The following is a 24,496-nucleotide window of genomic DNA, read 5'->3' on the forward strand; positions in this document are numbered from 1 at the left end:
TATCTATACCACCAAAAATGCCTCAAAATAGGACACTATCTGCATGCTAATAAATCATCAATAAATTAGATAGGTTTTATCCATATGCTGTTAACTATTAATTGAATATTGCGACACCCATGTCACTCACCAGGTCAGGCCCCACCTTACAGAATGTGACGGTAGGGACCCCAAGTGGACAAAAATAATACCTGCACAGCTGCAGCTCAACATACGCAAATCAAAAGAATATTTGTAGCTAATATAGCACAACAACCTGATTTGACATCGGTATGATTGTTTGCTATGGATGTAAACAGGGTAAACTTATTTTGGAATTTCAGTTTTTCAATCTTCATTCGTAGATGCCTAATATGAACAAAAGATTCAATAGGAAAACCCTCGGATGAAAATCAGCCGACGTAACCATAGTGATAAAGACACAAATAATAATGAACACATAAATGATGTAATTTCTTAACAAAATTATTCAGGAAATCCAGGCTGACAAGTAAGCAAGATGTTCCATGATGCAAATACATTACAATCCATTCAAAGATGTTGCCGTACTTGCTAAAATGTATTAATCCAGTCGCTATTCTACTGAATGGATGCCTTTCCTCACCATAGCAGGAAGAAGCAACGGTGATCAACTGTAGATAAAAGAAGGGAAAAAAACCAATAGGCTTGAAATAACAGCTCACTCCCTCCCCCCCATCTTCCATCTGTCTGCACCTCAGAAAAGAACAGGCAGGATTTGTCTTCTTTTTTTTTTGAGTGGCTGAATGCCTCGGAGCGTTCATAAGAAGATGAGATTTCTCTGGGCTTTCATTTCACCTGTCACAAAGCGCCGTCCGCAAAGAACCCGGGCCCCCAGCCTTTTGAACGGCCGCAACGGGATTGAAGCAGTAAGAAATCATTTAGAAAGTGAAATAAGTCCACTCCGATGGTTCGGGGGAAGGGGAGGGTGGGGGAGGTTAAAAGTCATTGTTTTCATCAGGGTCCGGCGAAGAAGCCATTAAGAGATTTCAGACTGGGAGAAATTAGGGGGGGGGGGAAACATGCATTGAAGACTTCATCCCGCATCAAATAAAATTGAGAGGAAAAGGCGACTGAAATGAGAGATGGAGTTGATGAGTTGCAGTGGCTTCGGGATTTACACACCACTTCGAGCTTAGTCAAGTGTATCTCGGCGCTTATTTTAAGTCAATAGTGTTATTAGAAAATCAGCTTACCAACATTTGGAAGTGTTAGGCTTGATTGCAGGGAATCCTTTGGGTGCAAGTTTGACTTTTTTAAAATTAAAGTTACACTCCGTGGCCATAACATTAAGTGCACCTAATTACTTCTAATACAGTGATCCCTCGCTACTTCGCGTTTCGTTTATCGCAGCTTCACTACATCGTGGATTTTTTTTTCAAAATTAAAAAAAACATTTAAAAGTCAAAATAAAACTTCTAAATTGACTAAACGTGTCTAACCTTTAGGACAATCTAGTATTGCTCCAAATGTTCATTTACGTTCCAAAAGAAGTCCGTTTTCGTGTGTTAGCATAATCGCAAATTAGCATCTTTCCGCTAACTCATTAGCCTGCCCAGTACTTCTTGTTGGTGACCGTACTTCGCAGATTTCACTTATCGCGGGTTGTTTTTGGAACCAATTATTCGCGATAAACGAGGGACTGCTGTATAAAAACAAATCAGAAAATCAGCCTTTGGCTAGAAATAATGATGTAACTATAGTACCAACAGACATATTATATTTATCCTCTGCGAAGAATAACTATTATTAGCATACTGAGGAGCAGAGCCACTTTTCTAGATGTTTGTCCCTATTGTACTGCCCCCATGTGGCCAAGTGTCACACAACATCAGGAGCAGCACAATCCCCAATGTATTGAAGCAAAAAAAAAATATGATCTCCGATTGGCTCAGTGCATGGTCAACCTCCGCAAACATCTCATCAGCACCAATTACAAGCTTCACTTTCTCGTTCAAGTAAAAGGCGGTCCCTCGGGGGGGCTGGATGACACGTCAAGCTTTTAATCAACATGTGTGACTGTGCAGTAAACGGGAACCAGCGACGGAGCTGTGTTTGTTTTAATATTACTATTACTTTGAAATGAATGTGTAATATATGTAAGCGCCGGCCCGTATATCAATGCAATGCATGCCGACACATGCGGCGGAAGACATAATTGCCTCTTGCATACTCCGCCACGCATCATACGCTTCAATTAACCCACAAGTCTTTATTACAGCTCCATATGTAGCCATATGTACCGCATTGTGTGTGTGTGTGTCTGGATGTCACAGTGTGGGTGTTTACTTCACACCACACCACCTCATCCACTTTCAATCACACTTTCGATGAATAAATGATGAAAGTTACAATTTTGCAGCTGTAGATATGTTACCATGCTCCTCCCCCCCTCCCTTCCACCATGTTATTGTCTGTTCAGCCGTCTGATGACACGGAATAGCCCGTCGGTCATTTTGGGGGTGAAGTAAGAATATATATATTTTCTCCTCCCAGCCTTTCACCAGTAATATATTTTAAAAATGCTATTTCGTATTGTGTCACGGCCGGTCATTGCGTCGCGTGTAATATTGTCTTGCCCCGGGGAATGTTTGAAGTGACAATCATACCGCAGAGGCACCGTAAACATAAGCGTGCCCGGCATATGCATGCAAATAAACAAACGCTCATGACCTGCTGAGATGGTCACATCTCCCACTCTGAATGTATTTCACACATTCCTCCTTTTGATATTCAAAAACATTGGTGCAAGCAATCTAATTACAAGCAGATTTACCCGCCCACCCCCAACAGCCCTCTGATATGAGAAAATAAGAAAAGTTGTGTGTTGTTTATGTATAAAACCGTAGCCGTCCCCTCGAGAGGGGAGGCGGCCGAAGTGGCGTTCCATGTCAGGCTGCTTTGTGGGACAGAAGGTGCAAATGGAAAAAAAGGTCTGGCAAGAGGTGTGGTTATCCGTATGGATAAATCAACGTGCACTTTTAGTAATTCTATCAAAGACACACAAAAAAGAAAAAACATACCTTGATGAATCTTTTGACACCCATGTCACTCACAAGGTAGATTCTAATAAACGGCCAGTCAGGTCTATACCGGCGCCCATGTCACTCACCAGTCCAAGTTCTAAATCTATAGAAACTCAAAGTCACTACACTAGAATCTGAGAATGGTGTTCCGAGGTAGACAGACTATATCCCCACCCCCAGTCTTTTTCCTCTCCGCCACCCACGGCAATCAATACCTGACTTCCCCTGACCTCGTCATTCAGGTTTAACATATTCATAATACAAACCTCAGAGGAGATTGGAACTTTGTCGGCGGAAAAAAAAGTCGATTTATTATTATTGTTATGGGATTTTAATGCCGAGGGCGCTTGCCTTTGCCTTGCCTTTGCTCTTTTGCAGATATCTAATGTTCAGACTCCATAGAAATAAATCTAGCCTGTCCTTCTGTAGCATTCCTGTGCTTGTGTCACATGAATGACGGATGAAGGCTCATGCGGTCGGAGCGCAGTTATGTCATACGCGATACATTAGACACGTCGTAATTGAACCACACCTCATCTGTATTTCTTGACTCGATAATGTCACAGGGAAACCTTGCTTGTTTTGCAGCCCCCCGATTATCATAGATAGTGGCACGTGGTGGCTGTTTTTAACAGAGGGCATAATTGCTTTTGACAGTAATTCTCAAACTAGATCGTTGTTACCCAAAATAAGTTTTCAAAATGTACATTATGCACCTCACCTCTTTCTAGTTATTTAGCTACCTTTCTAGCTATTTATCTAGCTATTTAGCTAGCTATCTCCCTAGCTAGCTATCTCTGTAGCTCATGCTCTCTCAAGCTATCTATTTAGCTAGCTATCTAGCTAACTATCGAGCTAGCTACGTGGATAGTTTTTATTTTTCCTTGACGTCACGTCCTTTGAACTGAATGTCCATCAGACCAATTGCTGGTTGGTATAGCATTGGTCTGCCCTGCCAGGCTACTAGAGCCCCTGCTACTTGTCTTTTCTGACACAAAAAAGTTCGGCTTTACAACATATTGTGCGCAAGCCACCAGAAGGCAAAGTAGGACCAAAGTCTTTTCCAAGTTACTCGATCGACAGCAGACGGAGATTACAACAAGGTCGACTTCGTTTGCACAGCGACAAAATGTAATCATAGAGGAAGAGCCGGTCTATTCTCCCGCCAAGCTGAAGCTAATTTCAATTAGCGCAGGAGGTCCTCTCGTCATTGGCGGCTTTGAGCGGCACCTCCGTGTTTACTTTTCATCTCGGCGACGACAAATTCAGGAAGAAAAGGAAGTTGGAAGTTTTTGGTTGGCAGCCGCATTTAAGCGTATGTGGATGTTGGCATAGCTGATGAACACGCAAAACTTGCATGTAGCAGCACGTAGCGGGTTCCTCTCGTGATTTTGTTGTGTTAATTAGAAGTAGCAGGCATCAAACACATGCTTGTACTATTGAGGCGTACGTTTTTGACACATAGTTGAAGACCATCAAAGCAGTTCTGAGTCGAGTACTTCAGTAGAATGTGCAGTTAAGAGTTTTTTTAGATCCCAACTTGTAGCAGATTTAAAGAGCATTTCATATTCAGTGAGCTCGTACATTGTTGTCACAGCATCACTGACAGCCGCTCACTCAGTGAAATCCACAAAGCCACGCGAAAACACACGTTTAATAATTAATCCCGCTCATTTCACGCCTGGATATATTTATGCTATTATTTATTTATGCCATTAATTCTCATCAGAGAGTTGGGTTCCCCCGGCTGGCGGAGCACGGGCTTCAAATTAATTTTAATAATGGAAAGCTCTCATTAAGATCCAATCAGACATGAAGGCTGGCTGAGTGGAATAGGATGCCCTCGCACTTGACCAAAAGATTCATGTATTATTGAGGTGCAGGTGTCAACTCTGGGGATTCGCTGATTATGTGATAATTCCCTCAGAAACTGTTAAACGCTGACGACAAATGAAAATAGGAAAGACGAAAAACCAAAATGCAAAACAGGAAGCACTTAACTTCTGTGTAAATTATTCCGTGACATTTAAAAGTGTCAACTGCTAGCAGGGAATCATCTAATAACTGAAAGATTCTTGAGTAAATACAACGAAGTATTTAATTCAAAGAGCAAGTTTGATGCCTCTTAACTGGAGCACCTAAAAGGGAGCACGTAATAATTTAACAAGAATTGACAATGGGTCTTATAATTAGGTGCGGCTTATATATGGATGTTGAATTTAAGTTGAAAAAAGTTTTTCGTTTGACCCGGTTCCGTGTGCCGTATTACCCCGACGCCCCCAAGATATGGAAATGTCTAAAAAATAGACGTATTCATTGAAACGCCTTATAATCCTTTGTGCCTAATAGTAAAAAAAAATACAGTATTGCATGAATATACTATAACATAGAGCTGAGTGACACACTTGTAAATGAGGGATTATTCCCTATCTTTACTCATCTCTTTCCTTCTCGCTCTCTTTAACACACGCTTGTACGTGCATACGCAAACACCCAAAGTCTCGGGAGACGCCGACGTGGCGTTTGATATTACACATGCATTTTCTCTCGCCGTCTAAATCTGGTCAGGGTCCGGAATTCATCGCAGGATCAAACCGACTTTTTCTCATCAAACCCAGGAAAGTGTGGCTAATGCAATTTCACTAAGTCACTGACTGACTTGATTACATGTGGGCCAGGGGAGGGGATGCTAAGGCGCCAACAAGGGTGGGCTGCGGGGGGCTTGTGTGGTGTAGGTAAGTGTGAGGAGATACTGAAAAGCATACTCGTCAAGATTCAGCCGCATTATGATTCATTAGGATTCCTCCCCGAAGCTGCGCTAAGCCGTCCTTCTTCTTCCACACGCCGCTAATCCCGGATGCTCACCCAAGTCCAGACCAACAAAAACATTTTTCTCCAATTATGTGGCAACGGCTGGTAGCAGTCGGGTGCCATCCTGACCCTGTCACGTCCAGACAAGTCTGAAGGAGTCCCATGCATATTAATGCATCTCGCTATTTAATATTCAGCGGTGTTATGCCCTGTTGGCAGCTGCTCCCGGACCCTCATGGATCAGCGAGGTTTCCTCGTGGCTTGCCTCGTCTGACACTGTTGCAGATGTTTAGAGCGTGAAATTAAATTGGTCATTGTCATCGGGGTCTACACACGGGGGAGTTGCTTGTTTGTGTACCTGAGAGCAGTTTACGGTTAGACGAGCAATGGAAACTTCCCAGAAGTATAGGAAGTTGGACAAAGGATGGAAGGTGGCGTCTTTGTTCGTATTCGGCTAATTGAGTCTTAATTGAATTGGCACCACAAGAAGGAGTCATATTAGATGACAGCAGATCAAAGTCAGAAGTTCTCTTGAAAGTTGGCAAGGGAATAAAGGCCGACCTCGTCACATCTCATGAAAATTCACAGAGAATTCTCTCCCGTACGTTTCAAATAAAACATGTTCGATTAGAAATGCATTATTGAGCGCAGCCTGGGGAACAATAGCTTGATATGCATTTGAATGCACGTCGCCGAGGTCACACGGAAGACGCTTCGGCACAGCACAGAGGTGTCTTTGTGTTCTATCACACAAGCTTTGCAAGGCCATATTGGAAATGGAAATGGAAAAAGGAGAAAACAACGCCCGGGCTTTTGTTCCCAAAAACTCACTTTGCCTTTCTTACACCTCCGTGAAGTTTCTCATTAGCTCATTTAAAGTCACCCAGGATCTCTTGTATGGCTAAATCACAATTTGCTTTCGAACAGCGCGTGCGCCTTCATCCGTAGCTCGTATTCCTCCAAGACGTGCATACCTGAACGCGCGATCATTCTTTCCGCCGCGCAGTTTGCCGTATTGACGGAAAGCCACAATTCCGTCTCCCGTCAATTATATCGATTACTTCAGCATGAGCGGAGGTAATGAGCTTTAGTGTTCTTTCTCTCCCCTGTGATATCCGCCTCGTTCCCTTTTCTGCATGAAGCCCCAATCCCAGATCTCCCGCCCCATTGCCCCAATGTCATTCTGTGCCACCCATGTCGGAGCTTGTTCCCATGATTTCCTGATTAGCCCCTGTTAGCCAAAATGGAGCGTGGGCATGCATTTGATTTTGTGACTCCTGGTATTTATTTTTGCTGCTCAGTCTCCCAGCAACCCAGTGGGTTAGTGTCTCAGCCTCGATGTCAGGAATCAGTCAAAATTGACTTAAAACTAACCAGTCCAAAGTGTTGCTTAGTCCACTAGGATATGCTCCAATTTCACAGCAGAGGGGCGGCCATTTTGTCACTCAGTGAATGTGACATAACAGTGCCTAAGTGGAAAGACCCAATCAAAGATCAGCTTGCAAACATCACATGACCATATTTAGAACACAGGTGAGCCGTGGTAGGTCGTTACCTGAGTCACTGTGATGTCATTTTCAGTTGCTAGCAAGTGGCAAAATGGCCGCCCCATGAGATAGATAAGGAAAAAGTCTTATTTTCTACCCTCCCGTCCGTATTTGATCGAGTCATCCTTGTTTTCTGTAGGTGGCGCCGATGACAACCTGATGGAAGGTGGAGAAATGAAGTTTGTGTGTAAACCAGGAGCGAGGAACATCACTGTCATCTTCCAGCCTCTTCTCAGGTACAACACTTTCCACAATGTGTCTGAAAATCAAAATGAATTAGCGGGTAATGGAACTTACTTACCAGAGAAGAAACGCCAACACACTCAAGATGTCAGAGAATCCGGCACATGACTCGATACCAGTAAAACTCAAACTAATTCTATTTCGAAGCTTCTTAGCGACCATCCATTGATTTGTGACTTTTTAACGTTGATCGATTTAGCGTAAATCGGACTCGATGTAATGCACTGCACCTCCGGTTGGAAATGTTTTGTTGCTACCCTCCAGCAATTGGAATCGACAGCCGTCTTCGCTTTTACATCGCATTAGATTCAAGTCTTTGGAAGGCCTGCTAGTTTTCTATATAACTCCCCGGAGATTTGCGGGAATCTAATCATGACGACGCCTAATTGAATTGTGATGCTGTGATACATTAGCTTCAAGGCTCCATTAAAGCGAGATGGTTCTTATTTGCTCGCCGTAAAATTTGACGCCACACAATGTCTGTTTATAATGCACATGGGTGGGATGATGTGGCGAGCTTAGCAAACGTTTTGACGCTCAAAGTGTCTCGAATGCGCCGTTTCCGCTCATCCACATGGCGACTCGATTCGTAAATCTGAGTAACTGTAAAGACCGCATTAGGGTTAGGGTTAGGTAAGTATTTCCATGACCCTTCCTTTCGATCCCTCCAGAAATAAACTACCAAAAACAACAACAAAAACTTCTTCCTACGCTATGTTGTCGATAATAGTTTTGCATCAATCACTAGCAGTCGCTTCGCATTCCCTTCCTCGTGACTGCGCCGCTGGCACGCCGTGGCTTACAGATGGTTTTCTAATGGCGCAGCTTTGCTGATGGATCGCTAAACCTCCCGCAGCCAGCCGCGCAACTCGTGGCGGCTTTAATGACTAAAGCTTTCGGGTTGCGCACAAGCTGGCTAAATCAGACCTAAACAACTCATGCCAATTTGTGTAATTTGTCAGTCTCCCAAAATCTTGCTAAGATGCAGGCATTTTTCTTTAGACTTCTTAACTCATTCCCTGCCAGCAGTTTTCAAAGCAGTTTTAATATTGTCAGCTGTTTTAAAGAATTTTAAAGCTCTTATGACACATTTTTTTTGTTTTTGTAACTAACCTCAAATATTCTATATGAAAAATGCTGATGAACATTCAAAATATGCTTTCCACTTCGCAAATCTGTAGTTACTTAATTACAAATATGCAGCGGTTGACTGTAGTTTTAAGTTGTAATACCACTGTTGATCAATAGATGGCAGGCATGTCTAACATACATTTTGGAATGATATGCAGGACAAACATGACACCTCAACAAGGATGTGAGTGAGTTGTTTTTTGTGTAAAAGAGTTCTTGCACTTTATGTTAGGAATATTGTGGCTTCCTTGTAGATTTATTTTGATGCAAGAAAGCCCTTTGCACTAGAATGACGAATTCACCGGCGGAGGTAAACATTTGGATTGTAGTCGACGATCATGAACGTCCACGGCGGCGAATGAGCTAATGTTGCACAATACATACAAATGCACTCTTTGCAATACGGAGTGTCATTGGGGTCCCCTCTAAGCTGTTCATCCCCTGTGCCCGGAATCACTGCAGCAAATCAGCTCGCGCATTAGTCGCCGCCAAGGCCGCCACTTGTTTACCATTCCGTCTTGGACCGTCTAGCAGCAGAAAAGTTGAGAAGGTACGCTCTGGTGCCTTCAAGGTTGCGCGTGTCTGACTCTGAATATGCTGAGGGGGATTATTTATTCCACCGGGCCTTGGATGGCTCTGAATCCCCCTGCAGGTTGGAAGCCCGGGCAGAGAGGGACATCTTAGTCAGACATCGGTAATCAACACAGATGGATTGATTGTAATTGAAAGAAGCAAGTAGGAAAATTATTTCTTTGTTGTTTTTGCATCGACAGTTAATTAGCATGAATAATAATGATAATATAATAATAATAAAAATAATAGACTATAAGACTATAATAATATAATAACATAATCATTTAATATAATAATGTAATGATATAATAATAATAATAATATAATATTAATAGAAGCCTGATCTCTGAAAATGTGACGAGTCCTCAAGTAGCGACTATATGGCTTTGTGGGAGTGTTTGCACGTTACTACATTATTTGACTTGTGGGGTCTCCGGTTGGCATTTCGCTGGTATTTCCACCTCTTGCACTGGACGGGCTTGGCATTTTGAAAAGATTCCGTGAGGGCTGCTAATCTCTCCCACTTCACCCGTCGCACGAAGCCCAGGCGGCGATGCTTATGGATGTAAATTAGATAAAAAGATATACATTAGGGCAATGTTAAACCGGGGGGCCCGACGTTATTTTATGGCTCGGGCTCATTAGTAACACGGGAAATGCGTACGAGGGTCTCACAAAGTTGCAGTGAGGAAAAACTGCCCACAAGGTCAGCGCGTAACAAAGGGCGCTCGGAGGGAGCGGCGAGGGGAAGGACAAAGGAACAAGCCATGAAAGTAATGAGGAGCAGACAGAGAGCTCCATGACAGGAAGAGGACAGAAGGTCCTGGCCACCCGTCGCAGTTGCCTGTGGTGAAAACGGCATCCCACCATGACTCTGCACTAATTTCACACTCTCATTAAATCTCCTCCCCGAGAACAGAAAGAATGCCAAGATGAAATGGGAGCGTTTTAAAAACACTTTGGAAATAATATCCTTGGGGAATATCTCAAATGATTTATCAGGGCTTATTTTGTGTAACACGACTGAATACACTTTTAAATTAGTCTTGGTGTCTATACTGACTTTGATGATTAATTTGTCAGGGCCCTTTAAATATTGTTATATATGACATCTTCACAAAAAGTAGTATTGGTGTGTTTTTCAACAAACTCTACCCCGTTCAGAACTTATTTTTCTTTTTCCATCTTTTCGAACTTTATCAGCAGAGTTTTCTCTCCAGTCTCTCTCACCCACACCCATTAAATACTAGAGCGTCGACAAGAAGGAATTTACACTAGAAAAGGTCACAAGCTCACGCGAGATGAATGAAGTCGACAAAAGAAAGCAACAACGTAGAGGCGGGAACCAGATGGCGGCGAAAGCACAAAAGGAAAAATGATTAAACAAAAGGGAACAAACGGACAGGTGGGTTGAGAGTAGAAAATGATAAGAGCGAAGAAGAAAGAAAAACGAGAAAGCCTCTTAAATTGCGTCTGTGTTGAATGGCTTGTTAGTCCGCTTTGAATTGGTAGTTTTGTATGAGCGTGCTCGTATTGTTGCTGTAAAACAATGTGCTGGCTGGCCATGGGGAGAAAATGAAAAAGGCTGATAACAAGAGCGCTTAACTGCTAAGTGCTTAACATTAAACACTGCAATATACTCCACTGGTGTTAAGAAACAAAAATTAAATGTTACAGTGCACCAGATGAATTGTAGTCATTTCAATAAACTGCAGATTCAACGATTCACCTAAAGGACTCATAAAAATGTTCCGATACTACAACAGCCGATACCTATAAACAGCTAGTCATGTATGATTCTGTCTTTGGGTCTTCAAAAAGAGCCATGTGCTTGCTTCAAGATATTTAGTTAGTTTGTAGTTTACAGTAAAATGAACACAAACTAAAGATCCAAACACAAATAACAGTCTGCTAGCGTTAGCTTAAAAGTGACACATAATACACATCATAGATAACAGTTAGCATCAATGTCGCAGTATAAACCTTTAAGTAATAGTTAAACACTGGCATGTGTTTATTCAATCTGTTAAAAAAAAAACGGTATAAAAGAGCAATGGCGCAACATTCCTTTTTTTAAATGAAATATGTAATCAACGAAATTCATTTTTATTCTTGAGTTAAGATTACTCCTTAATAACGTTTTATGTCATTTTTGGATGAGTTTGGAAAACATCAAAAACAACAAATTAGACAAAATAATAGACGGCCAGTTCTTTGACCTTGATGACTGTTTATCGGCAATCCACAGAAATAAAGAAAATATTTTTATTAAGCACATTGGCAATTTTTATTGATGTTTTGACGGTATGCTAAAAATGACAGTTATGCTATTTGGCTAACAAAATTCAAGACAATTAGTCGAAGCAGTAAAATGTGAGTTATGTTCAGTCAATAAGCATTTAAAGTTTATTTTTGGTACACTCTTGGTTAACACCGTATAATTTTTCCAGAAGCTTTAGCCACGAGCTAACAAGAACAAAGTGTGTATTTGGCACGGACACACGCACATCTCCGATATTAAGCCCATCTTTGCAGGGGTCTTTTCTCCATCTACAGAAGGCTGGATAAATGCTTTGATTTTGTTTATCCACCCCATAATGGAATCACACTGGGTTCCCGGGGCAACCTGTGAAGCCGACAGTCGTCATCTCGGCCGGGAGGGCCGAATGGGGGCTGTTGAAGGAGTGCTACTTGCCTCAGCGGTAGACGTCCCGTGAAGTTAGCTTTGATGACCTCTAGAGGGAAATAGCAGACGCTGAGAATTGTTGGCTTGTCCCATTAGTGGCTGAAATTGTGCAGGAAGATGTTTTGATCATCCGCCAATCGGTTGTTGCCCCGCCGGCGCTCGTGAAATTGCTAACACACAACAAACATGCATTGACCACACAAAATTCAGACATTGCAAGTGATTTTGCAATTATTGTGTGAGTTCCAGATTTTCTATTTCCTCTATCCTAACCTCCTTCCATCCTTCAATCCTCCCGACAACATGAGCTGCCACTCCGCGTTAGCGTCACATGAGTGAGCCCACATCACAGCGGCCTTTGATTGGAGGCCGGGGGCCTTTCCAGGTCGGCGAGCCGCTCCGTGATAATAACCTTGTTTGATTGCTGGAGCGGCGATGTAATTGATTGATCAGCAAAGCCTTTTGGGGGTTTGTAGGATTCTGGGTAGATGCCAAGGAATGGATGGGTGATGCAAGGGGTTACTTCAACCAAGTACAGTTCGGATTGTCAAAATGCGGTTCAAAAAGGTCAGTCTTGACAAAGTAACCAAGGGTATCCAGGTTTTTCTTATTTTGAAACCACTGACCAGTGTGTCTAGCTCCTCATTTTAGCTACAATATAAGTACTTACGTTTTATGTCCAGTTTGATAATAGTAGTTACGTCAACTGTTTTCAGAGGGGGAGTATAATATTTGTTGTTTTTTCGGAATATTTAAAAAAAAATCTACACTTTTTAACGTTTAATTTTTTACCCAGTTATTTGATTGATCATTTATATTTGGTTTATGTTTTGACGTATTTGCTTGATATTCCCAACTACTTTTAAAAAATATATTGTGATGTAATTTTTGCAATTTTTTTTTCTTTCTTTCTGCATATTTTAGTATGTTACCCCTCGATTTTTTTTCTTGGCTGATAGTTTATATTTTCTTATATTTAGTTAGAAATATAACTCATATTTATAAATTATAATAAACCATATAAATTTTTTGTTTTTTCTTAATAGTTAATCTATTTCTACTTTTGTGTCTCACATTTTTTTCAAAATTTTAAAATATATTTTCAATCAGTATTTTCCTTATTTTTAAAAATGTTGTTCTAATATCTTTGTATTTTTATATTTTTCTAGTAATGTATTTGGATATTTGGATTTTTTTCCCACCAAATCTTTATATTTTTTTAAATCTAATTCTTAAGAGTCAATCTACTCTTCAAGCCCTTTTGTTTAATGTTATTTTCTATTATTTTAAGGTCTTGTCTAATTGCTCTTTAGCAATATTTTGAACATTATTTGCACTGGCTCTCGTCAGATCACAGTATCAACTGAGATTTACTCCAAGTTTTTCCCAAATTATGGGATTTTTTTTGGATGCGGTTTTAAAAAACACTTCCTGACCTAAATAAGTGTTTGTGATCTCCTAATTGCTCCTTCTATAAATTAGCCCAGGATTTTGGATTAGTTCATTACTCTCCAAGCTAGATGCTTCACCATTTTATGTGATGGCAGACTTTAACCACTCGGTAATCGTGACGGTTTCAAACAATTAGCACAGTATGATTTAATATTGGTTTACCAATGATGTCACACTTAATCATATCACGAAGTAACGAAGGTGAGGCATGAGTTGCAGTCTGTGTGTTTATACGCGGTGTCTTTAAAACCTCCCACAAACTTCTGGAAAGAGCGCAAGCTACATTTGTCAAAAAGATGGATGTTCCTCCCGGTTCGTCCTTCCTCTCAATGCCCAAACCGAGTCCCCCACTGAGTACGCAAGCGGCGGAAAAGTCAAAACCCGGCAGACTGATTGCACCTCCTTTTAAAGTTCTCCTGAAGTTCAAGTCTAGAAACAGTTTAGTAATAAAGCCCTACACAGAACTTGGTACAAGTGGAGTGTGATTTGTCGGGAATTTGAGACGGGGAAAAAAAATCCATTATGTTTGATGTGAGTGTCTCACAGCGAAAACCCGGCGAAATAACGTTAGGCCGTGTTGTAATGTGATTGCGGCTGTGCGAATATGAGATTTCTAATGGATTTGAGCACATTACAACATTCTTTATTTGTAATATTTATTCCCCACCGGTTTCAAATGCCCTTTTGCTAAGTACGACATCTCCCCTCTGCGTGTTCTCCAGCTGAGAACGATTATTCTTCTTGTGGTGGGGACATGATGGAAAAAGAAGTCTCATTTTTACATGTAAAAAAAAAAAAAATATGTAGGCATTACATTTTGCAGAAATTTCACGAAATAAGTCAAGTTGTGCAAGCATGAGCAGATCTAATGAGTTAGATTAAGGAGGACGCGGAAGAGATTGACACCCACAGATGCTCCCCGCCGCTTGACGAGATAGGAGATGGAGTGAGGCCATTATGCAAATGTCAGGTGTCAAGTGTAAATGAGACTGGAAGGACGGGAAACAGAAGTATCGGATATCATCACACTGGCGAGGTGATGAAAGCATCCCGACACGAAGGGATAGCAGAAGAGCGCCTCGGCTTTGAAGGGAAGGACAGATATTGACAGTTGGTTTATTGGAGGTGGCACATGAGTGCCTTTTTTTTCGCCTGAAAGTCTGTAATTTTGTCTTAAATTGTGGTGTATTTGTTGTTTCGTTTCTGCCAAACTGACAACACGCGTAAGATAAAAAAAAAAGATTGAAATAAAATTACGTACAAACTATATGTAAAATATATGCTCCGTTAACGTGTGTTAGTATGAATAACTTGATGCAATTAAATTAATTTAATATTACGAAAAATATTCTAATATTATTCATTTTTAAAAAAGTATAAAATAAAATGAATACATTAAAATACTCAGTTCAATAAATTCACAAAATATTACAGTAAAATATTAAAAAATAATTCAAAACTGTCCTTTCAATAAAATGTAAAAAAAAATGTTATCAATGATTTGTAAAATAATAAAATCAAGTTATATTGTTACAGTAATAAATTAAAAAGTAAATATAAAAATAAAATAATTGAATTTGAAAAGTTGAAATAATTATTACAGAGTTCAATATACAAGCCCATTATATCTTAAATTACTATTATTCAAAATAATGCTAAAAAATGCTAAAATAAATGCAAAAAAATGTAAGTTAAATGTTATTGGAATACGTACTAATTTTATACAAATAATGAACTTAAATTTATTAAATACGTTTAAATAATAATATTAATGTTGTAAAGTTCACTTAAAGTATACATAATAAAAATCTAATTACATTTTTAAAATGAAACAATAAATACAGAAATTAAATTAAAAAGTAAAATGACTACAATAAAAACAGAGTATAAACAAATAAAATTACATTCTTAGTTCAATGAAATTCATCAAATATTAAAGTCCAAAATAATTAACCAATAACTCAACTTTCTATAAAGAGAACTTCAAAAACCACCATAGCTGCTTACAAGTTGCTGTACATAAAGTAAAAATAAGAACTCTAAAAACAAATGTTCTTCAAACAATAACATAAAGTCAACAAATACAATCAAACAAAACCAATAACAAAAACAACACTGTTCTCGCCTCTATCTCAAATGTGTCTGAGTGGCAATATGTTGAGCTCGTCTTAACCGACATTATATTTCTTTTCGCCATCCCTTTCTTAGCATTTTGCGGCCCGAGCAACCTAACCTTTTAGTCACCCTTCTCGGTGATACCCTTCAGTGACGGACAGACGCAATATTCGCCATATGGCTTCGAACATGAAAGGCGTCACATCAGAGCCCAAGTGAAACGTAACAAAGAAAAAGGTCAAGGTTGTCATCTCTCTCAAGTGGACGCTCGCCGAGCAAAACATGACAACAAGCGCCTGAAAAATCAATGAATAATTTAACCCTTTGCATTAGATTCGCCCTTCCAAGGAAGTCGTACACAAAAAGACCGTCTGATCGTGTCTGCTTATATCTGCTGATAGTTTATTCCAACTCACATTAACTCATTCAGTGCCAGCCCAGTTAAAATATGTTTGACGGCTATAGTCGTATATATTTTTTATGTTTGACATGCAGAGGACCTTGAGCAAAAATAATTTCTTATTAGATCGCAATTCTTTTTCAAAAATCGTTCAGCTCTACTCTCGTAATGTGCCGGTATTCCCAGAGTTCGCAAAATTGCATTTCGTGCCAAAATGAGAGCTGTCACCTGACCCCCCAAGAGATACTTTCCAAATTCCGCCTTTGTTCGCTTTGTCTCTCTTACCTTCACTCCTCATCGCTTGGGGAGCCCTTAGGTGTGTTCCACACCTCTCACCACTAGTTGTCTTTATTGCACTTTCCTTTTTAGATTCAATCAGGGTGACACCGGAGCCCTGAGAACTATTTCAATTTACTTGCGTGGGATGGAAAGCTCTGCGTTTAACATAAAAGGCCGAGGACGAAGGTTGAGAATTTGGAGAGATAACAGCGACGGCGTGCTAAAAATAGTGAGCGGTGATGAAATGAAGGGTGGGAAATGGAGAGATAAGGAAGTGTGCCACAAGTGATGAGGCGATAACATGGGGTGTGATATCGCAATGAGTTTTTTTTTTTTATGCCAGACCGTTAGCACCTCGCATATCACATACAGTACAAAATTAGTTTCCTCCAAAAGTAATGGAATGTCAAGGTCAATTCCGTTGTTTTTCGATACAGAAGACATTTGGATGTCAGATCAAAAGATCAATATGACACAAAAATTCAGAAGTCCAGCTTTTATTTCATGGTATTTACAAATTGTCCTCAATTTACAAAAAAAAAATGGGTTCCGAAAAAGCTGTTTGTAAGTTGAATTTTAAGTTGAGACACATTAAAGTTGGTTTTAAATTTATTAAAAATTGAGTAAATTAAATAAAAAAATAAATTTGAAATAAATCATAAACAGTATTTGCTGTTTACACATATATGGTCTTAACATAAATTCAATTTAAAAAAACTGAATGACATCTTCATATCATAATGGATAGCTCAACAAAGTGTTTTTTTTTCTTAAAAAAAGAAAAAACAAGAAATTCTTCAGGAAAACGATGAACATTTAATTTATGTTTGGTGAGCATAAAAAAATTCCCCAAAAAAATCTAAAAAAATATTTTGAGGAGGGGTCAGCGCCCCTGTGGCCACCCCTCTAGCACCACCAGTGCTTTGTTTGTAAGTTGAGGACTATCTGTACATCTCGATGTTTTAAACAATGCAGGACAAAGCGCTTACTCTTTAAAGCCACCCACTTTTCATCTAAATATTGAATGTCTTCAGGTGGCCATGGAGTACACACCATAAGGAGCACCACAATGTCCATTGAATGGTAGCAAAAAATTAATCACACAATATTAGACTGCTATTTTTTTTCATTAAAAAACAACTTCTCATTCACTTGTTCTCTACTGATTATTGGAAAGTCAAATAAATATAAATTTATTTCTGAATATATATTTTATTATAATGATGATTATAGCATCCAATGGTCGCACTGCACCTGCTTATGTCTAACTATAAAATCAAAGTGTTGAGTTGCAAGAACAGTAAGTACACACAGACAGGTCAAGGGAGGGTGCCATCACCTGTCCGTCTCTATTGACAAGCTTTACACAAAGCGGATAAAAGCCATCATTTAGAGCCCCCATCACCTCCCCTTTGTGTCCTGCAGCGAGAGCCATCTCTTGCCCGATAAACCTCCTAATTGCTCTGCCGAGCATTTGAGAGAGCTCAGCAAATCTTGGGTATCCTCTGCACTACACTCAAAGTAATCAACATTAATCAAAATGCATAGCAAAAAAAATACTCACATGTTCCATATCACTCTTTTTCGGACCATTACCGGTATGTTTATGCTCTGCTTACTTATTCACCAATACCGAGCACCGATACCCGATTTTGATATGTAAAATCTTATCTTAAAATAAAATTTTGAGCAAAGATGTTTCTTTGTGGACCAAATGAGGATTTGTCAGTACTGTAGTATAGCGCCACCAACTGATGAGAAGGACTTAAATTGATGGCAGATTTTGTTTGCCTGAAATATCGGTGGCTGGTATCGGCACACATAACCTAGTATGGTTGTAAGAATGATAAGATATTCCTGTATAAAATAAAATACAGTAAATAGAAAGTATTTACATACTAAATATTTACTAAAAAGTCCAAATTAATGTACTTTAATGAATAAATGCGTATCAAAAATCAAATATGATTTTTAGCACAGAAAAATATAATGAATAAAAAAATGAAAATTAACAATTATCAATAAGCATACAATACAAATATTGTAGTCATATTTTAAAATTAATACAAACATACAGTTATACAATAACCATACTGTATATAAAATATATATATATATATATATATAATTTATATATATATAAAATAAACTAATAAAAACCGACATAAATACAAAAACAAGTCAAACCAGTGCAATGCCAATGTGCCACTCTTCCTCAAAGTTTTGTTTGCTCTTATTTGTTTAGTCCCACAAGCACACAAAAACATGAAAACATGACCTTATTAGCGGATGTAAAAAAAAAAAAAAAATTGTTTCAGATACGTTCACTTTCTCGTCAGCCTTGGAGAAAAGACTAATGACGAGGTGGTCTCGGTCGCAGCGTGAGAGGGCGTTAAAAAGATGTAAGGTGAGCGTTAGGAAGATTGAGGAGCCGCGGCACAGCAGCCATTTGTCTTTTGAGGTTCCGGTGGCGTCAGCTAAACAAGGCCATCTCATTTCCTGTTGTCTGCAGGAAGCAGCTTTCACTTGCGTTACCGCTACCGCTCGCTGCTTCTTGGGTGCTCATCAATCTCGCTCGTTTTAATTGGCCTGCACCACACTGCGACTGGCCTCCACACACAGGCACACAAAGACACTTTGAAGGTGCATTTTTTGCAAATATATGTACAGCGGGGGACCTAGCTATGAACCTTGTGGTACACCAGAGACCAATATCACACTGATTAGTATTTGTAATGCTTATAAACATAATTTAGCTAAATCAACATACATACTATATGGGTGGCTACTAAAAGTAACGAAAAAGAAATATAAAAATAAATACTTTGATCGTAGAATTTTTTTGAGGAATGCAAATTTGCCCCCAAAAAAATGAAAGCTCTGATGTTACTTTTTTTATGGTTTTAGCACATTTACCAACTAAAAGTCTAATTAATCTATGATACTTACTGCCCTCGTTATTCACTACCAGTACCTGGTATTAATAGTTTAAGACTAATAATGATCGAATTTGCTGAAGCTAGCAAAGCTAATCGCTATTGTAATCTATGGAGACTTACAGAGACCTAGTTAAGACTTTTGCTTTGTTTGACAGACATTTTATAAACTGTCCGAAGCTAAAACCACATTATTTGCAATTAATTCACTTCAGTAGTTTAGTCGGCTTATCGACTAATGACTTCAACCTCTGCATCTTAAAAAGCTGAGCCGCCATTTGTCAGGTCCATTTTTTTTTTGTTTTTTTTGTTATCACTCTTGGTCCAAGTAGAAGCCACAAACTTTGTCCTTTATCCAATTATTCCCAAACTTGTGCATTTCACTGAAGGCTATCATCCACTGCATTGCTGCATCATAGCTGAAAATATGACTGAAGTCTAGAAGCTGACATACTGCCATCTGCTGGTATGAGTGGATATTGCTCAAATGATAGTTGATTAATAAAACTGTCCATTTGAATCATACTGAAGGGAAAAGCTCTGTTGTGGCTTATCCAGGCAGTCATACTTAATTGTATGTATAACAACACACCATCAAGCATTTATATTATAATTTGCACTCATCAAACTTTTTAATTTGCTTGCTTCAAATCCCCTGGAGGAACTCCCCCCTTCCTCTATGTTATTAATTCAACGCCACCATAAAAGTAAGCGAGCGGCTCGCAATAATCCGAGCGAATCGATATTGAATGTGCAGTTGAATAACAATTAAAAAGAAAATAAGATTTAGCGTCAGCGTTGGCCGAGCGGCGTGAAAACTCTGCAAGTGTCTCCCATCCATTAGCATCCTTTTAATGACTTTGACATTCTTGCTGAAGTGGCTGAGGAGTGCCGCAGGAAAGAATCATTGCAAATAGATAAGTGCTTTGGAGTGTCACCAGATGGGTTGCGTTGTGGTGCGATGGCTTCAACGTTCTTGATAGCCGACGGTGAAATCGGAATTCAACCGAGCTCCTACAAAAATAAATGCTGAGTCTTTAAACGATACTCTCTTCTATCCCATTTCTCTTTCAGCACGGTTACACTTCTGCCGGATGGAGACGGATGTCGAGAAACAGATTTGCTTTTTTTTTTTTCCACGACTTAAATCGTCAATTGGAATCAAATTGCTTCCCGCCCCTCCTTTTTTCACCCTCACTGTACTACAACTCTTGCAGCATGTCAGTGTTTGTCTGAGCTCACCAGGGCGGCTAAGTGAATTATTTAAGGTTATTAACATTTCACACGCCGGGTTGAGGCGGCTGCCGTTTCCACAGCAACCCGGCCGATGTTTCCGAACCAAGCGTTTTCGGTTGTCATCTCTGCTCGGAGCGCGATTCGTTTATTCCGGTTGCCTCAGTCCAACCCTCCCGGCGTCATCATGCGGGTCCACGCTCCTCGCCTCCAGATGGCACGTTTACTACTCGCGGGGCCCCCAGCCGCATTACTCAAATGTTATCACCTCTGTCTACGGAAAAATCCATCTGTGCTCACACACAAAGCGGACGATCCATCATCTTGACTCTGGTATCGAAACAATGACAGTAATGACAGCCGGGGATGGATCTCGGGGCAACAAGGCAACGCGGTAAAGTGGCAACTTTCTGTCCTCCAAAATCGATTTTATTTTTCTTATTTTTTGAAGATGAAGTTGTCAGCAGTAATTGTATTTTTCTCCTGAAAAGCCGACGACTCACAGACTGTTTAAGTTCTCTCCATATTTATCGAGAGGAACTGTTTATCTATCCCGCATTGTTTGACAGCTTTAATTAGGCCACAAAAGAGTTTCTCTCCCACTTTGCACTGCGGTCGACTTTGGAGCATCAATGGAGGATTTACAGTGGCTTTAGACTGCACACACGAGGCCTCGAGTCATGCTGACTAATTGGGTGCAAATGCTGAGTAGTCTGTGAGAGTGCCAGTTTTATCCACGGGAATTGTTTTGTTTAGCCTAAGGTTACGAGCTACATGCTCCGTGTTCACATGTGCCAAAGAAAATAATGTGGGTGGGTGATGTGAAACATTGGAAAGACACATTTCCAGAAGCTTGCACACATTTCTGTTTTTGAGCTCATCATGAAGCTCTTTTGAGGGTTGCGTGTCCTCCACAGTATTTGAATTGCAATTTTGCTCCAATCAAATTTTATCGCCGCATCCTTACATAACCCTCGCTTTGTTATTGTTTCCTCGCGTCCACCGTACTGTCCAATACCTAGGTCATGCGTATCCACATGTCTTCTAGGTCAAGCAATTTTATTTTCCACAGGGTTTGATTTATTTGCGCATTTATATGTGCCGCGCGCTCGACAAAGCGCTCGCTCTTGCGTGGCGTCGGCCCCGCGGCGCGCACCAGACGAGGTCAGCGACCGGCGATCCTGACAAACGAGGTGCGCGCGGGCCTCGGCGAAGCCATACGTTAGTGTCCCACTCGCATCTGGACCACTCTGACACAGTTTGCTGATGGGATTCTAAATGTACTGTACTGGGAAAACCAGATGACGATATAGTTTGTCCCACCTCCTCTGTGCAGATTCATTCGGGAGATTGAGATGAACATGGGCGCAGGCCAGGCCAAGCAGTGCCAACTTCAAACCTTCCTGACATACTACATACATGATCTTTTCCTCAACCAGGTTGGTGACGCCATGAACCAGACTATAAGACCCCCGCTCATCTATTCCTTCCTGATGCAGGTGCGCACAGAGATCAACAAAGAAATCGAGGCGGTGAGCAAGGTCGCTGACCCCTTGAAGATTCTTGCCAATGCTGACACCATGAAGACTTTGGGTGTACAAAGACCCGTGCTCCAGGTAAAGGCCTCACATGTAGTTGACTTTTTGATTTTTCCCCTTCTTGGAACAATTGCCCAGTCAAAATATTATTTATTAAAATATAAAAATAAAATTTAAAATATTATTTGATTTTTAAATTGCTAATATCCATTCATAGCCCACACGTTTTTGCTCAAAGTCTACACTACGACTTAGTTGACTTTTTGATCTTCTTGGAACAAATGCCCAGTCAAACTATTATTTATCAAAATATAAAATTACATTTTAAAATATTATTTGATTTTTAAATTGCTAATATCCATTCATAGCCCATGCGGTTTTGCTCAAAGTCCACACCACGACTTAGTTGACTTTTTGATTATTCCCCTTCTTGGAGCAATTTCCCAGTCAAAATATTATTTATCAAAATACGAAATTTAAAATGTTATTTGATTTTTAAATTGCTATCATCTGTTCATAGCCCACACGTTTTAGCTCAAAGTCTACACTATAACTGTTTGTTTTGTCAAGAAAGACACTGTCAAATAGTTGTGTCGCAGCTCTCGGATGTGTACAATAGTGTGCGTGTTTGTGTGGTTTCTGCGGCTGCAAACGTCAGTGGCAGTTCATTACAGAGGTAGCGCGAGGCAGTGGGTGTTTGGAGTTCAGCAGGGTTTTGTTTACGGCTCGGGCCCCTCCTTAACGAGAGGAGTGCAGCATCTTGCTAATTACGGCTGCTGCGGCTAATGAGCCTTTCTGCTGATAGCGGGAGCGCGTAATAAAGCACTCCCTTTTGTTTGGGATTTTTATTTTTTTTAATTGGGTTGAATAAAAGAACCCAGCACTATTTGGCAGCGTCTTTTCACTCCTTTTATATTTTTCAGACATCGTTTTGCTACCTGTGTGTGTATGGCTTGGCACATTTGTCTATCGGCAATCAGGGAAATGCATTTTAAATTATTTGGCACAATTGCACATAGAAATTAATTTTAGCCTAACTTCTGTAGTCTTGTTGTTAAAAACAATTAGCAACTTTTGCGATCCCAATTTTAATCATCCATTTTCTGTTAACTTCGCATTGTGATTCTTACCACAGCCTGCTTAGGTAACAAATCAGGTTAACTTAAGTTCATTAGTGTCTTTTCGTAAAATATATTTGGCAACTGCTGCAGCACATTCAGGTGCAAAATATCTTGAATGTATAAAGCGACCGCTCTGCTTCTTGGGGGAGTAGTTTATCTTAACAATAGTGTTCCCATGTAGTAGCCTGGCACTTTTTCCTACCAAGAAGTACAAACTTAAGTCTGTTGTGAGCTTAATGTCCTCGCTTCTTGCCTCCGTGACTGCAGTGGATGATTAAAGATCATGGTGACTGCGCCATAAAATGCTTGCAAGGGTTTCCAATCACGTAGCAGATGTGTCTTTGTGGCGGATCGGAGTGTGACTTTTTTTTTTTTTTTGCATGTCTGTGTTAGTACGCCAGGTGTTGTCATGGACCGTCACACATGCACACGCACACTGTTGGCATCATAACCTCGGGGGCTGCTGATGAGAGGAAGAGGTAGAACTCAATATAGTTTCAGCACATTAAGCACACTGTGCCGGGCCACAGCCGCATATGGGAAACCATAGGGGAGCACATTTTATGGAGGCATCTGCTCACTTAGGGCTGTTGAAGCATGCTAAGATGCTAATGTGAGCTGGAGGTATGGCTGGAGGAAGGGATTAGCATTGATCTTTTTCTAAAGCAGTTTTCCCCATTGAAATGAATGAAAATACTGGTAATCTGTTCCATCTTCCCCATTTTATATATATATATATATTTTATATATATACATATAAATAAAACTGATGTGGAGTTTTTGAGGCAAATGTCAATTCGATTTTTATTAAAATTCTGATAACCGATTAATCGGCCAATTAATACAAAAATATATACATAATAACTTTTGTTGGTCTCATAACATGAATATGAATTGCAAGCACAATATTTGACTGACTTTTTTGGGGCCGATGTTTAATTTTTGGGTGGGGGGGATTTTGAATGCCATTATCTTTGTCTCATGGTGTGATGTATTACTGTGTACAAAAATAATCCTGGGGAAATAAACAAAGCTGTTTTAAAAGAGTTAATGGGGCCGATTAAATTCACCAATTGACTAATCGGGTGGGCCCTAATAATTACAATACCACCCGTAAATAGAACGCATATGTGAAATAAAATCCACAATGGCCGATGCACTTTTCAGCCATTTATTGAATGGCAGGAGAATAATAATACACAAACGCACTTACTTAATAGCTGCTGTTGGCCACTGCTCACACCCAGATGTTGACCTCACGCCACCACACTAGGCCCCCACTTCTTCTACCTGCGTAAATGCTGCACAGGCACAGCATTTTCTCTCATATTATTTCTGTTTAAATATGTTTACAATCTATTTGATTTGAAGTTAGGTCTCTCTGTAG

At 40.0% G+C, this 24,496-nt stretch overlaps 1 protein-coding gene across 1 annotated transcript in view; it reads left to right on the forward strand.

The window, feature by feature from the left end:
- The window catches only part of exoc4 (exocyst complex component 4), a 56,879-nt gene that overhangs the window by 13,520 nt on the left and 18,863 nt on the right, over positions 1 to 24,496 (forward strand). The window contains exons 11-13 of the mRNA XM_088366599.1: positions 7,542 to 7,638; positions 21,787 to 21,889; positions 21,950 to 22,066. Coding sequence (XP_088222725.1) covers positions 7,542 to 7,638; positions 21,787 to 21,889; positions 21,950 to 22,066 — 317 coding nt within the window. The remainder of the gene's footprint in view (positions 1 to 7,541; positions 7,639 to 21,786; positions 21,890 to 21,949; positions 22,067 to 24,496) is intronic.

This window comes from Syngnathus floridae, chromosome 22, assembly GCF_059516105.1.
Source record: "Syngnathus floridae isolate MCC-2025c chromosome 22, RoL_Sflo_1.0, whole genome shotgun sequence".
In the NCBI taxonomy this organism is placed as follows: Eukaryota; Metazoa; Chordata; class Actinopteri; order Syngnathiformes; family Syngnathidae; genus Syngnathus; species Syngnathus floridae.